This window comes from Microplitis demolitor, chromosome 1 (genome assembly GCF_026212275.2).
Source record: "Microplitis demolitor isolate Queensland-Clemson2020A chromosome 1, iyMicDemo2.1a, whole genome shotgun sequence".
Taxonomy (NCBI): Eukaryota; Metazoa; Arthropoda; class Insecta; order Hymenoptera; family Braconidae; genus Microplitis; species Microplitis demolitor.
Genome location: NC_068545.1, coordinates 21,378,779 through 21,395,388, shown reverse-complemented (window position 1 = coordinate 21,395,388; position 16,610 = coordinate 21,378,779). Strand labels below are relative to the sequence as shown.

The 16,610-nt window shown below is 29.5% G+C and overlaps 1 protein-coding gene across 1 annotated transcript; it reads left to right on the top strand.

The window, feature by feature from the left end:
* Positions 1 to 461: 461 nt before the first annotated feature.
* On the top strand, positions 462 to 16,610 carry LOC103576452 (REPTOR-binding partner). The gene is made up of 4 exons (XM_014440734.2): positions 462 to 670; positions 10,253 to 10,346; positions 13,649 to 13,770; positions 15,657 to 16,610. The coding sequence occupies exons 1-4, from the start codon at positions 632 to 634 to the stop codon at positions 15,759 to 15,761; spliced, it is 360 nt and encodes a 119-aa protein (XP_014296220.2). The 5' UTR covers positions 462 to 631; the 3' UTR covers positions 15,762 to 16,610.

Genomic DNA, 16,610 nt, shown 5'->3' with positions numbered 1-16,610 from the left:
CGAAATTGTCTTTTTTTCAATTAAGGTTTTAATTTTTTTTCAATTAATTAATAAAAATTAAATACGATTATGACAGTCGAGTATGATCTTAAAGTTAGCCGACGTCTAATAATTTTTTGATTTTTTTAATAACGATTATTTATAAAAAAAAATATTTTAAAAAATTGTACTTTTAGATTTTTTGATTTTCTACTAGTTATTGATTTCTTAAAAAAAAAAAATCTGAAAATTTTTAATTGTCTGCTAACTTTAGAATCATCAGTTGAGTCCTTACATATTTTTAAAAAAATGAGCGACACTGTCAGAGAATGTCTTTAATAAAAAATAAAACAAAAAAATAGAATGTAATTTAAAAATAATTTAAAAATTTGGCGGTTAAACGCGCGCGCTAACGACGTGTGCGCAATATCCACGCGCAGTTAAAAAGAGTAAGCGATAGGATGATGATTGTTGTTGGCTAGTGAGTGACCTTGTGGTGTTTGTAAACAGACACACGTTGTCTTTGTGACTAGCCGAGTTTATTATTGCAACAAAGTGATCATTATTATAATTATTATAATTTCAAACAGCAACATCTAAATAATATCTCTAGTATATTACAATTTGTGTGACGGAAGAGGTGATAATAAAAATGGAGGTGGATAACATGTGTATATTCGAGAACGAGATGGTAAGTTTTATTTTTTTCCATAAGATAACAAAGAGAACAAAGTGTTGCTCAGCCTGACGCAAACTTCGAGCAACTAATTATTATTAATTTATAAAGAAAACAAATTAATTAAATTTAACTGGATCATAAAATTCATTTACATGATTAATTATAGACATGACAAACAATTAAATAGTTTAAATGTCAATCAGTTAGATTTGTAAAAAATATTTAAATCAAACGATTTTATTCGTCAGATAAGGGCGTTTCTTAAAGTGACGTTGGGCTGGTGGGTCATGTTAAATTGAGTTGCCCAGGGGTAAGGGGAAAATATGGTAGACTCATATGTGTAGGATGTGAGAGGGTGAGGATATTTATTCGCGCAACTTAAGATTACTTTACTCCGTCAAACTGGCGCTTGGAGTCGCTGCGCGCGCGTCTTAATTCAAATTTACACCGTCAGGCCGCGCTTGAAACTTTCGATTGTGACGTGACCTCATAATTATAAGATTAAAACAACAGTAATAATAATAGTACGTGCGATAATTATTTTATAATATAATTTAAAAATGGTTAAAATTATTCATACAACAGTTAATTATTTAAATCCGTGGATTTTAAATAAAGCGCGGGCTTTTTATTTTAAATACGAATTACGTGAGTTATACGCGGGAATAATTAAAATTATATTTTTATGTATATTTATATATGTAAAAATGAGTTGCAAGTACATATTGTCATATATTGTAAATTTAGAGTTACATATATTTAAATTAAATTGCCGCAATGAGGCGCTGGCTTACGCGTATCGATAAAAATGAATTTGATAAACGTTGAGTATTTGTCATCGTCATCATCGTTGGTTTGGACTCGTGTTCGAATGTGTCGTGATCTTGACGAGGGGCACCAATTTTTAATAAGCGGTCCCTGAATGTTACTCTTTAACTAGACCAGTGAACTGCGCAGTTTAAACTTCGTTGGTCCGACTCGATAGCCGGTAAGTTACTACTTTTTAAATAAATTTCGTGAAAAACCATTAATAATAATAATTAACTCATGTCAGTTATTAATTAATTTATATTTATTGTTCTATATTTATTCAATATAGTTTTGCGCAACAATTGTTGATCTTTTTATTTATATCTACGCGTTTAAGGTTTTTACGCGCCACGAGACATTGAACTGTCGTAGTTCAAAATTATAAAATACTTACACATAAAAAAACACTTGCTCTTATTTATATTTTAATCTCAATATTATCGCACTTGTTTTTTATGAATATCATTAATAATTATTATTTTATTTTATTTGTTTATGGGTAAATTATAATTTAAGTTTATTTTTTTATTGGTATTATTGTGAATTTCATTTTATTATGAATTGTGGTTCACTTATTTAATACTTATGAGGGTTATTACAATGTGGGATAAGTATAGATTACTAGTCGGGTCGATTATAGATCGCAGTACTTTGCCAGCGACATGTAGGTGCAGTTGAGTTACTGCGCAATTATCACCTTGACACGCCGGATAATTTCGGTATGATGTGATTTTACAAACTCATATTCATTAATATAATTATTACTATTATTAGTATTATTATTTACATTGTAATTATGACATAAACAGCGTAGCAAAAATTATGATAATAATTAAATCCACAAACATACATTTTAAATTTAATAATTTGCATACAAGTCACACCCACTCAGCTTTCTTTGTCGTATGTTTTTTTTCTTCATTCTCTTATTCCTCTCTTCTCATAACAATTAACGTACTACACCATACTCCCACGACTGTGTATAAATTTTTTTAAACACTACGTAAGTGAGGAGTGCCTTCAAAGCAATTAAATTTTAAATAAATTAAATTTTTTGTACCAAAGACTTGCAAATGCCTTTTTTTTTTGTTAATTTTAATTTTCTAAATAGAAAAATATGGAAAAAAATTTCTGTTCATTGTTCATGGAAAGAATTTTTTGATAAAATTTATTCTACAATTTAGAGTAAAAACTGAATCCTTTTGTTTTATTTTTTACCTTTTTTTTATTTAAAAATTACTCGAAATTGGTTATTTTTACTTAAAAATTGAACACTATCTAGAAACAGAAGAGTAATCATTTTTCCAGGCCCAGTTTTACTCCCAACTACTGAGTAAAAATTATTTTTTTTTACTGTTTTCTCTTTTGTGTTATGTAAAATTTTAAAAAAGAGTTCGGGTTCGTAGAAAAAATGTTGTTGCACGAAAATTTAATATTTTGAGGTTCCTTCTTTTAGTATAGCTTTAAGACAAATACCCATTTTTTATTTCGTAATATAAATGACTATTTATAAAAGAAAGACCACTGCCCAGAAAGATGTGAAAAAAACTCGGCGAAAATTCTGCTGGGCTCTGGGCGCGAATTGCCGTTTTTCTGATTGCTAGGCCCGAACGGTAGCTACTGGACAAACCTACTAATGTTGAACTGATACATTTATATGATCTATTTATTAAACGCCCAAGGCTAGGTTACCCAGTCCTGGCCCAAGTCTGGCTTGCCATTGGATGGCCAAGATTAAGTACCTAATTTTGAGCCAACCATGGGCCAATAGAAGTGAGCCAAAGCTAGGTTCCCCAGTGCTGGACCAAGGAGGGCCTTGTTGTTCAACTCTGGCAGCTCCTGCATGGGTGGAACTTATAAAACGTTTATTTTATTTTTCTGTACTCACAATTATTCAAAATATTTTTTTTATTGCGGTTTCCGAGCTCTAGCAATCTAAATTCAAATGCGTAATAAATTTATGAAGTTGTTTAAAAAAAAGCCAACATATTATCAAAGTTGAATTTTACTGAAATCTATAAACGTTAATTTCTTGAAATTTATGTATTTATTCTCTAAAAATATCTCATAAGAACGACCGAATACGGTATTGCTGTAAGAATTATTTTGAGGATTTTACAGAAATAATTTTAGAATAAAAACTATTCTATTTATCCGCGTAAACTTGGGAAAAATTTTTTTTCCTGCATAATGTTCACTCCAGAGCAAAAAATATTTTACCAAGAATATTTTCATTTTGCCAAAAAAAAATAAGTCGAAATTGAATCAAAACTTGATATTTTTTTTCTATTCTATTTTTTGTCCCAGACTTACTTTGAAGTGAAAGATAATTTTTAGTAAAACATTTTCTTTGTGTCACTATAATTAGATAAAAAAATATCTACTTTAATTAAAATAAATAGCATTATATCTTACTATAGAGAAATTGATTTTTTGAATCTTATCGGTTAAAGTGTTATAGAATAAAGTTAATGCTTTTGTAAGTATTTTTTTCTTTTTCAAAGCAGTACAGTAAGACAACAGCTCTTTTCCTTGAGCTACATTTAGTTGGTTAAAAGAATATAGACCACGAATTCAGCAAATGGCAAAACCACTTTCCTTTATGGTATCTCGTCGCTACTTCACCAAGCGAGTTAGCTTTCTGCGTGTTTATGTTCACTGTTCGAGCTCAAACCAACTAAATAGAAAAGAACAGAACAGAGTAAAACAAACTAGAGCTCACTCGTATCGTTCACTTACTCTGTACTACACTATTTACATTTCTTTATCGTTCTTTGTGTGTCTCTAGTTTCTATACAGTATCCTCAGAGCGATAAGAACCCTTGGGCATTAACTCTTACTTGTGTGAACATAAATTTACTTTATTTAATAAGTGCATTGCTCGTAAGTAGTGAGAATCATTGTACAGTCATACACATATTTTTGAGTATGATTAACCCGGTCCTTGTTACTCGTTTACTAAACACCGTTTAAATTACTTTTTTCGTAAAATTTAATAATACATGTTCATAGTAAAATACTTTCAGTTATTTGAATGATTATAATACAAGCGGTGCTTTTAAGTGAAAATAACAATTGTTAGAATTGTTAGCATTATCGTTAGCATTAACATTAACATTATCATTATCTTTTAACCGCTACCTCCTCCGACATGTAGCTTGTGTTTTCGCTATTTTAAGATAAATACACTAGGGACATTGCACTCTTTAATATTTAGCTAAATTACTTTTGTTAAAAACTTTAATTATTTATTTAAATTTTTGAAGAACCTTTAACGATAATTATTATGCACGGACGCTTAAATATTTTTCAGTATTTTTATGCGAAATTATAAATTCGGCTAAAAATACTATGCTATCCATTGCGGCCAATGTTGATGAACAATCCAGTCATTTTTATTTATTGGATAAGCATTGAAATTTTATTTATAATATTAATTTTTCACATATACACTCAAATACATTTTGAGTTACAGTTACTAAAACACGTCAACTACACCATTTAATTTAAGTACTTAGATGGGTATTTAACATTTCATGTCGACTATTTAGCTGCTGTAACTATTCACATTTCTGTGAGCGTATACACTGAAATTTTAATAGTAATGATTGTCATCGGGAATTTTTAATGGTTGTTAGACAGTACAGTGATTATTAAATTATTTAGCATGATGCTATTGACAATGAATACTGATGACAACTATTATCATTGCTGAAGCACAATTACTACTAACAGTTTAAATAATTACTCACATAATGTGAAGAAATGATTATGTTTACAAAAACTAATTTATATATATCTGGTACAATCCCGTATAAGATGCTCATGTAGTGATGAGTAATTACACCTCTGGCTCGGTAGTCAATCGTTGGAATCTGCGTCTCATTCACAATGGCATTCGATATAGAAACTACACTTAAAAAATTTGATTTTTTTTATTTGAGAAATCAGTGGTTGATGGAAATACAAATTAGGTCCGTAATCCATAGCAATTAATAGTGTCAGAGTGTATTCTCAGCTGCGCGCTTGACTGTTTACAATTGTGATATGGACAGGAAACCCGGAAACAATATCACTATTCGTATGCCGAGATATTTATGTTTATTATATTTATTGGATTGTCAAGCGGACAACGCGTGTCATGAACAAATATTACACATTAGTTTACGAACAAATAGCATGGACACATTTTCATTAGGGGAGCCTGGGGCACGAAGGCCCCCCTGGGGCATAAAGGCCCTCTTCAAAAATTAGGTAAAATTTTTTTTTTTTATTTTCCGTCAAAGTATGACCTTCATAATGTTTTTAGTATATTTTAAGTCAATACGTGATATGAGGGGCAAAACGGACAACTCGAAAAAAAAATTATAAAGAAAAAATTATTTTTTTTTTATTTTCCGTCAAGTTAATTTTTTTGTGACAATTTTTTTTTTTTAATGGTCCATTTTACCTCATACATCACATACTGGCCTAAAACGTCATAAAAACATTATAAAGGTCATAACTTAACGGGAAATAAAAAAAAAATTTTTGTTGATAATTTTTTGGAGAGGAGGCCTTCGTGCCCCAGAAAAAAAACAAATTTTTTTTTCGATTTTTTGCAAAATTTCTACTTATTCTTTCGATATCGACGGAAAATAAATGAATTTTATGGTTAAAAGCCACAAAAAGAAAAAACCGGCTTAAGGGGGCCTTCGTGCCCCAGGCTCCCCTACATATCCAATTTATAGTCTAATAAGGTAACAACACCAATAAATGACTTGTTAATTCAATTTCAATGTAAATTACATTCTGACGTTTGAACAATTGTACAAATTCTAAATCCATTATTATTATTATTTTTTCAAATTTAACTTATCATTGTCTTTTTCTGATTTGGAATTATTTAATAATTTTTATTATTGAAATTATTATATATAAAAAGAACTCAGAAAACATATGAGTTTTTGACAGAGTACCCTTGATATGCAAGTATGGTGAATTATTATTCAATTTTTTCTTCCATGTTTGTTTGTAATCGCGGGGCGTGTATAAAATTAATAAATTGTCAATATAATATTATAATGAAATTATTTACTCAGTAAAATATTTTATTTATTAAAAAAAAAAATAATAAATAATTTAAAAATTTATTTCGGGCAAATATTTAAGGATTACTTAATAAATTAAATAGCAATATTAACTTCTTCTTTTGACATAGTATTAACTATAATATCTAGCTTATAATGACGTCGATCCATGCAACCATAGTAAGCTCGATGATATTGTAACAAAGGGTGAGTGGAGCGAGCTCTTCTAAGCTCTCATCGTATATTTCTCATCGTATTTCTCTCGGTCGACTACTCTACATCTACTCTATCGCATCCAATAAATAACCGATGTTTCTATAAAACGCATTTTACGCTTAGGCTTTAGCTTATACATTAGCTTGTTATATACACACACACCTGATACTCGACATAAACACACCTTATAAAAAATTCATACCACAAGACCACGAAAAAACTAAAAAAAAAAAAAATACAAATTTTTATAATTAATTAATTCAACAATTGAAATATTTTGCAATGAGAGAGCTTACGGCAATTATTTTGATTTAGTTGTTTCTCGAGTGTAAAAAGATTTTTTTTTATCTTCTTGTAAATTATTTATATTTTATTTTCTGCATCATTGTACTGCGTAGGATAGAAAGGCAAACGGAAGTGTCTGTGCCCTCGTAATTTTACAATGCAGCACGCGTTTTAACAATGAAAGCTCACCCAGCAACATAACATGACAGAGTGAATAAGAACATATACATTGTTAAGCATGAACAATACATTTCTCCACCTCTTATTACGCTACACAACACTACACACTACACAACTATAGTAGTAAATACTACTGTGTAGGTGTATGTTGCTCACTCATGCAATTCTACGTGGCCTATATACGCCTATAGATACCTCTACAACTCATCCTCACTCTCACCCTCATCCTCATCGCACAACTATTACATTGCCGAGTAAATTGCTCGAGTAATTTCGTCAGTCATTCACCCCCATAGTGTGTCAATACACCCGAGTAATGTTATATCTGCTAATATTGGTATTATATTCGAGGTAATAGTATTTACTTAAAAACTTCATCTGGCTTAAGTGTGATAATGCTACTAACGTAATGTTTAATGTAAGACGATAATAACTAACTCTCTATATTTGTTTCGCATGGATATACACTCAAGTTTTGTTTATCTTACAGATGAAAATAAATTTTCCATAACAACGTTGCCATCATCTCCTGATACGAATATCAGTTTATAATTATTTTTATGTTTGCATTTATTTACGCCAATCGGCTTTATACATCTTATTTAACTATTACGAAAGTAGTGTTTAATTAAAAACTGCACAGAACTAGAATATAATATAATATACTATTTTATATTAGTGACGTAGGACAATATTTTTATTTTTATTGAAAAACATGATAAAGAATCACCAAAAAAAAGAGTAGTTGAAAAATTAGTTTCTACAGTGAGAACAGGCCTTCGGGGCAAAAATCTTTAAACATTAAAGCTTAAGCTGTAATTTTAGAAATTTTTTATAGTATCAAAATTAATACAATTTTAAGCAGCAAATTTTACAGCATACACTTCTTCGACTTTCATATTTTATCCCTTAATTCGCAAATAGAATGTTATATATTTGCAAAGCTTGATTTGTGTTTTTTCCACCTTGTTCACAAGAAGATTGGTGTAGGGTGACCAAATTTAATCTTAACTGTAATTTCCGTTGTGTGTATTAATAAATAATTAGGCAGTTAATTGGAAAACTTGAGTTGTTAAAAAATTTAATGGTTGCGGTTGATGAATAATTTTATTTTAAAACTTTTTAGGCATTGATTGGACTTGAATTGATATTATTAGTTTAACCATCCGAAAATTATCCAATTAGATTATGTTAGTGGTAGACTTTAAATGAAAAAAACTGTGGACCGTGGTATACGAGGTAGATATCATCAAGTCTGGTTAACCAAGACCTCGGAAACATCCCTTTACTCCGGAAAACTCTTTAATTACGGTACTTTGCCGTATACTAGAAAATTCTTTTTACCGCGTGTTTGGGTGAATTTTCTATGGGCAGTATAAAATAAAAAATAAAAGAGTTGGATAAAAGTTAGCTAATAGTGGCGGTAGTTTTAGAAAGGAAAAAGGCGGACACAAAAACGATTCACATTTGGAATTAATTTCCACCCTTTAACCGATTCCAGTCCGACAACTCTTTTGGCGGTGGGTCTTTCGAATGGCCTTAACATTAAATTAACGTTCAATCGTCGGGTTTAAATATTGTACCGCAAAGCCTCATTGGTATTCTCCATTTTTTTTTTTTTTTTTTTTTTTTATTACTTTATTTTTATTTTATGGCTGTCTGTAATTTCATTTCTTTTTTACTCTTTGACTGAAAGTTGTAGCGATAAAGCAGACTCTATTCCGACGAAATTAAAACTTTGGGATTACCCAGGGAATTCTTAATTCTTTTGCTCTCGGATTCTTTGCAGAATTTTTTTTCTTGCTTCTCTCTTTTATTATATTTTTTTTTGCTCTTCTGGTTCGCTTTTTAATTTTTATATTCACGAGGCTGCAACAGAGAGGAAAGGATAAGGAAGAAGGTATAAGCAGAGAGTGTAATAAGTAGTAAGGAGGCGACATTTTTATCCAACCACATTCATTTCTACTATCTTTTTGTGTCTCCCGCTATCAAAACGTTTTAATTAGGCTACGTAAATAGTCGAGGTTGGCTTTACTTCGAGATAGACTCAAAAATTTCATAATGCTCATACAAAAATCTCTTGAGCCGTCTGTTTGTATTATTAATTTAATTACGAAAGTCGTACGGAAAAAATTATAAAAATGTTTTCATTAATGCTATTTATTTTTTTTTTTACCTCGTTGGGAAGAGTATAATAGACAGAGATTTACGGATGTCTTAGTGTTCGTGTCCAGGTGGAGAGATTAAAAAGAAAAAAACGGAATTTTTCAACGAGCCAGTAGTTGCTGCTGCAGAGTTTTAGTATCTGGTGCAGAAGCTTGAAAAATTACGTCAAGAGTTGGGTGAAGGAAAATAGATTGTCGACCGCACGTAAGACGGACTATAGATGTGGTCTTATAGAATAGGGTGGGCAAAGTAAGAGTGGGATTTAAGAAAAAAGGGGAGGATGTGGGTGAGAAAAAAGGGATTCGGGGAGATTTAATACCAGATAAGATTGAGGAAAGACAGAATGAGGGTAAACATCTTCTTAAGACTTTCACATGAGACGACGTAAAAGGGAGAATTTGTATTTTGTCACTCTGGTGAAACGTGTATGCATAGCTTAAACAAAAAGTTAAAAAAAAAAAAGTTGGATGAAGGAAGTCAACATCAGGGATTTAAGGGCTCGAGGGGTTTATTTTTTTTTTTTAAATTTAAACTTACGGGTAATTCAAAACCGAAGCCATGATTTTTTTATATTTTTAGGAATTCTTTTTATTTTTTCATTTAAATAATTTTCCATAAAGGCATTGGAATTTTAATAGTTTAAATATTTCAATTTTATCTTTACTGCTTTATCATTCGGTACTGTCTATATATAGGAAGAGGGTAAAGACGAGGGATGTGTTTGTGATGATCATCTAGTGCGATCCCAAGGGGACGTTACAGTTTCTCTTACGTGAGAAACAATTCTGCTTCTCTACTGAATATATATACATATATATGTCTTGTTATAAACTAAAACGTTTAAAGGCTCTTTTATTATTTGTTTCAGGAGGGTTCCCGCGGTGACCGAAAAGAGGGCGGCAAGCGGGGACGCAAGCCCGGAAGAAAAGCAGCCGACAAGGCGGATATGAGAGCCAAGCTTGGTTAGTTGTTTTTTTTTTTTTAATTTTTTGATGCGAGTATATATACGTATGTATGAATCAATGAATCATTTAATATTCAAACTGATAAATAATTTAAATTAAAACAAGAAATTTGAATGTTTTAAAAAAAAAGTTCTAATATTGAATAATATATTTAGTTGTCATCGTGGAATGATTTTGTGTCACTAGCAGAAAATGCTTTTAGTATTAAAATATAAAAGATATAAATATTGAAATTGAAAATAACTTTACTGATATGAGAATTTATGAAAAACAATATCTGAATCAGCAAAAGCAAAATCAAGCAGAGAAAGATAAAAAGAGAAAGAGTTAAATATAATATGTGGATAGAGAATTTAAACAAGAGAGAAATAGAAATATATCTGATTGTGAGAGTGGGAAAGAAGAGTAACGCGAGAGAAAACAAATGGTAGAGCGACATCCGCGGCCACGAATATTTATCTGTTTTGGAAATGAATATTTATATGGTTAGCTTTTCTCGGTGGAGAGTTTTAACTCACTAGTAATTCCTGGGAGTGAATATATACATGAAAACTGGTGGTTTCAGCTTTAGTGTATGGTAGAGTTATATAAGAGAAAAAAAGGGAGAGTTGTGTTTTGCAATTCTACTATTTTCCCAAGACAAGAGGTCGTCGTAGTCTTCGTAGTCGTCGACGTGGGTTTCGTGAAGATACGAGAGGAGGAAACATTACAAGGATCGGGCTCACAGGACAATGTCTAATTTCGCACAGTTGTTTTATTTCTCGTGGGTTTTGAGGGTGTAAGGATTAATATCTTTTATTTTATTTTTCATCCCCAAAGTTTATAATCGTTTCTACAGATATCGTTCTTTTTCTCTCGCGCTTCTTAATATTTTTTTTCTTTCTTTACTCATTTCTATTTCTTTAATTTACATTTATTATTTTTATTATTTTCCTTTGCTCTTTTATACGTCGGACTATCCTTCTGCTCTACTTTCCCTTACAAGAGTGAGAACGATGAGTTTCATAAATGTGCTCGTGTAAATATCGTGAAATTGTCCTCGCGAGTGTTTCATAACTTTGTCAGTCTCAAGTACGTGTATTTTTTATTTTTCAAGTTATTCTGTACCTTATATATACATATATACGCTATCTGTCTCGAGCGGTTTATATGATGAACTTTCATTTTTGTCGCTGTCACACTAAACTTCTTTTTCTTCTTCTTCTTTTTCGTCTTCTTTTGGATCTTCATTTCCGCTGGCCAGAGATAAAGCCACTGAATCGTTACTCTCTCAAGTCGCACTCATTTTTCTCTTATGAAATAACACTACAGGCGAGAAATATGTTTTTACCAAATGACTTTACTTTACTGATCTTATATATTACTAAAAAAAAAATAGCTCTATAAATTTTATAAGATTAAATTTTCATTTATCCGTTTAATGTTTTAATAAAACATCGAAGTTTTAATTAAAGGATGATTCTGTATTACACGTCACTTCTTTATATTTTTTAATTTGATGTGACCTCATGTCCACAAATTAAGCTCAAAGAATCATTCCTTTTTTTTTTAAATACTCAAAATGTCAAATTTTTAAATAAAAGTAGTAAATTATACTTTTTATACTTACAAATAAATAATCACTTTTACATTAAGTTATTGTTATGCTTGCATAATATATACTAAAAGATGATATTTTTTGTCATTTTGGGTCTTTTTTCATAATTATCGGGTCTTATGGGGCCTTAATTAAATGAGGACTTTATTATATATAAAATTCTGCAAAAAATGACATGCAATTTAATTAATTTTGATCAATATACAAATTTTCGACACATGCATTTTAATATGACATGTTTTAGAACCAAACAAGATCTTCAATAAAATTTTGAAAAAGTATAATATATATAGGTAATCCTACTTGTGGGACGTTTCACTATTTACAGTATGAAGAAGTTTTTCTTTCAGTTCAATATATTTTTAACTTTCTGCAAAACTTATTGGTTTCGGTCCGATTTTCGAAAACCGTGTTTTCAACAGATCTTGACGTTTTGAGGTCCGTAAAAGTTATTCTATTTTCAAGATGATGTACAAGTACATGTATATGTGTACGTCCGTAGTACGTATATATGTAAATATTCTGTAACTTTTGAACGGATGAACTGATTTGACTTTTTGAGGTGGCGTTTGAAGCCGCTCAGTAATTCCAGAAATTCTAACAAGTGAGAAATTTCAAAAATATTTCAAAAATAAAATTTTTTCAAAAATGTTTTTTTCAGATGACTTGTAATATACCTAATGGACTCGTTGTAAAATCTAATCAGCTATGAAACTTTATGATCCAAGTCGAATGCCATCTCAACCATCAAAATTGGTTAATTTGTTAAAAAAAAAATCGCTTTTGAAAAAATTCTGAAAAAGTGTTTCTTACTAATAAAATCCAAATCGTTGAACTAATTGATGACATTTTTTATTAACGTAGTAGTTGACAAACTTGTTCGAATGTTACCTTGAATGTCAAAATCGGTTCATTATTTCAAAAGATATTGGTGATTAAATACACGAAAAATTACGATTTACTTCATTGTTTTTTTTTTTTTTTTGTTATTGTTCATTACTTGAATTTTCTTAATGAAAGGTGCGACATTACTATTTTAGAGCTTGAAGAGCTCAAAAATTTACTAACAATAGTACTTTCGAGCTCAAGAGCTTGAAAATAGCGATAAGTTTTAAGACGGGTCCACAGGGTCAGGCGGTTTTCAAATTTCAATTTCTTTTTTCAATCTAATATTTTTCTCGGTTTCATGGAAACTTCTACTATCGTAAAATTAATTTCCACCCTGCTGTCAATTAGTTATTTAATAGTAAACCTCATATACAGTAAAAGTACAATTTAACTTTTAATATTTATTCAATTTTAAATTTATTAAAAACTGCACCTAGAAATTTACTGTGACATAAAATTATGTTAATCTTAAAAGTATTATAAATTTTAAATGTTAATATTTATTAATTAAGTTATTTACTTACTGTCTGATATTATTTAGATCCTATTTAAGTGAATTGTAGAGGTGAATAAGAAGCTTAAGCTTTTGCGAAAACGTAAACTAGGTTTAATGTATTCACCGTTTAAAGTTTTGAGTACGTCAATACCTTCCGTTACACACTTTGTAGTTTGCAATATCGACTTACATTTTGAATGAGTTGATAGGAGACTATACTCGGAGAGTTTACATCTTATTATTATACTTTTCATATATATATATATATTTTTTTTTTATCTTTAATTTTTATTAAATTATTATAATTATTGGTTGCAGAACGCAGTCGGCAGAGTGCGAGGGAGTGCCGTGCTCGTAAGAAACTCAGGTACCAGTACTTAGAAGAACTTGTAGCTGATAGAGAGAAAGCCGTTCTTGCGCTGCGAAAAGAGCTCGATATGGTGAGTGTTACGTTGTTCAATTTTACTTTAGCACCATCTAATTTTTTTTTATCATCCTCCTTGACTTGTTACTCCTTGTGATCAATTTAGTGCGAACAGAAAAAATATATATACATTTATACACAAACACTAACAACAATAAAAATAAAATAAAATAAATAATGAAAAAACGAAAAGAAAAAGAAGAAAATTCAAGTTTACACGCAACAATGAGACTAGTCCAAGCGTGAAACGACTGATTCGTTCGTTCATGGCTTTGTTACTCTATCCAGCAATTTTACTCACTCGTTTTGTTTTTCCCAATTAGGGATTTATTTATTTTTCCCGACATTTTTGGTTTTAACATTTATTTTTTCCTTTTTTATCACAAGCGGCAATTTTACCTCCTCGTTACAACTGCTTTTATCTTTTTTATTGTGATTACACTATAGTATACTGTTTGAGTCGAAAGACCTATGAGTTTATTAAAGAAGAAATATTCCAAGAAATAAATAGAAGAAGGTTTATCCCTCGGTAATGTAATGTTACCCAAGAAGAACCTTTAATCCTTAATTATCCAGACGACGCTTAAGTATACTTATCCAATTCCTTTTAAAAAATCCTTAATTGCATGAGAGGGAAATTTATTATTGCTTGTCTGTATGAAAAAACAATATATGGTTGAAATATGTTAAATCGTATATTTTTTCAACAAAAAAATATATGATATACTATATTGTATATTATAAAAAATTATATAGATTTTGGCCGATTTATTATAAAATTATATACAGTAGTAAATATATGTATTCCATATATGCAACATATGTTTTTTATATTGAGCGACATATACATCTGCATTTACCTTATAATATACTGTAGATATATATTCCTACATATTTTAAAAATATAACATTTTTACATGAAATGAAATCTATAATATTTAAATGTATATTTTATTCGGTGTATGTATATCTATATGAATATATATATATATATATATATATTCGTATCGAATTAATCGATTTTGAAAATTATAACTACAATTTAAAGCGTTGGTTATACGAATAAAAAATTGTATTTTTACCATGTACAGTATAAATATATATTTCTTGTATATGATAAAAATATATATTTTAAACATGCTAAACATATACACTCAGAAAATTAAGTAAATGTGATTATTATGCTAAAATCTTTAGTTCCAATCATCGAGAAATTTTTTCAATGCAAAAATAGTGTTGTAATTTTCTTTAATAGAATTAATAATTATTTAATGATAACTGCTGCAATAAATTTCGTAACAGTTACTATCAGGATGGTAATATTTACTTCTGTGATAAATTTCGAAACAGTTGCTATCAGGATGGTAACAATTATAATTTCTGATGGTAATTATTACCATCTGGATTATAAATATAGCTATTTAGAATAATAATAATTAACTCTAGTTAACATACAGGATTGTAACAATTATTATAAATGTGGTGAATATTACAATCTAGATGATTTATACAATCATTTAGATAATATTTACTACTATCTGATTGATGGGAGAAATTTTTACCATATATAGGTAATAACTCTTATTATTTAATTTTCTGAGTGTACGGACTCGTGTATAATAAATACAGTAGACTCTGGTTATAAGTTATATTTCTGTCTATACTCTTACTTACAGGGAAAAATAAAATTGGCGTGAGAGTGAGTAAAGCGTCCGATGTTACTTATAACCAGAGTTTACTGTGTTATATTTTTGAATACAAAAAAAAATCTATCAGAAAATATAGTTAAATTGGCCACGTATATTTCTGATTTTAATCATATATGTTATTTTCATACGGGTGTATATATCTATAAAATGAACTAAAATATTATTATTATCATTATCACAATTTAATTTGCAGTATCGATCGTGGGGACAAGACCTCGATGCCGGACGTGTACCCGAAGAATTACAAGCCATGCTAGAAGACTGTGGAGCCGTAAAAAAAGAGACGAATAAAAACTAGTCTATTTTAAAGAAACATTTTATATTTACTAAATTAACTATATTTTGTACTTTCCAATAACCTCGCGTTACCTCAATTTCTTATTTTATACAGCTGTAAAACTATTATTTTTTTATCTCTGTAACCTTTTACTACTTAACTGATTTTTTTTTTCTAAAGTGTGACGTTTGTTTTTTTTTTCATTATAGATTTTGAAAGAGTAAATTTTTTGATCCCGGCAGCGCGTTTCACACGACAACTGGTTGTCGCACATCATACAAAGATAAAAAAATAAAGTAAAAAAAAGGAATATCGCGCTGGATATTGTATCGCGTTAGTATTTTTTTCATTTTTTTAGTTTACGAGGGTGACGTGAAATTTCAAAGTTTGCATAAAAAGATAAAGAGAGAGACTAGATTGTTGCGGTAAAAGCTTTTATATCTTTATGCACAGATATGTGTATTCACACTTGAAATGCTCAAGGGAGTGAAAAACAACAACATACACAGTCACGTATAATGTATATAAATATAGATATATATATTTATATTATTACCTGTATATTATGTACCTGAACACAGTAATATACTAACTTCCGGCTAGACATTAAACTTTTATAAAAGTTATGATAGTAAGCAATCGTCAAAAGTACTATTGCCAAGGGAGCTTTGAAATTTCTCTACTCTCGAATCTCCAGAGTAATTCGTACACAATAATATGATATTATTATTATTATTATTATAATTATTATCGTAAAAATACTAAAAAATACATCCATAAATATAATAAATAGATATATAAATATATTTTATTGTTATGAGTAAAACGACAATTGTATATCGTAAAATAAAAGTGATAGTTGTGTATAAA

Bases quoted from the DNA above. Each gene is read 5' to 3' on its own strand.
- LOC103576452 (XM_014440734.2), top strand. From the start codon at position 632: ATGGAGGTGGATAACATGTGTATATTCGAGAACGAGATG. The intron at 10,347-13,648 runs GTTAGTTGTTTT...TATTGGTTGCAG, and splicing joins GGATATGAGAGCCAAGCTTG to AACGCAGTCGGCAGAGTGCG. The intron at 13,771-15,656 runs GTGAGTGTTACG...TTTAATTTGCAG, and splicing joins TGCGAAAAGAGCTCGATATG to TATCGATCGTGGGGACAAGA.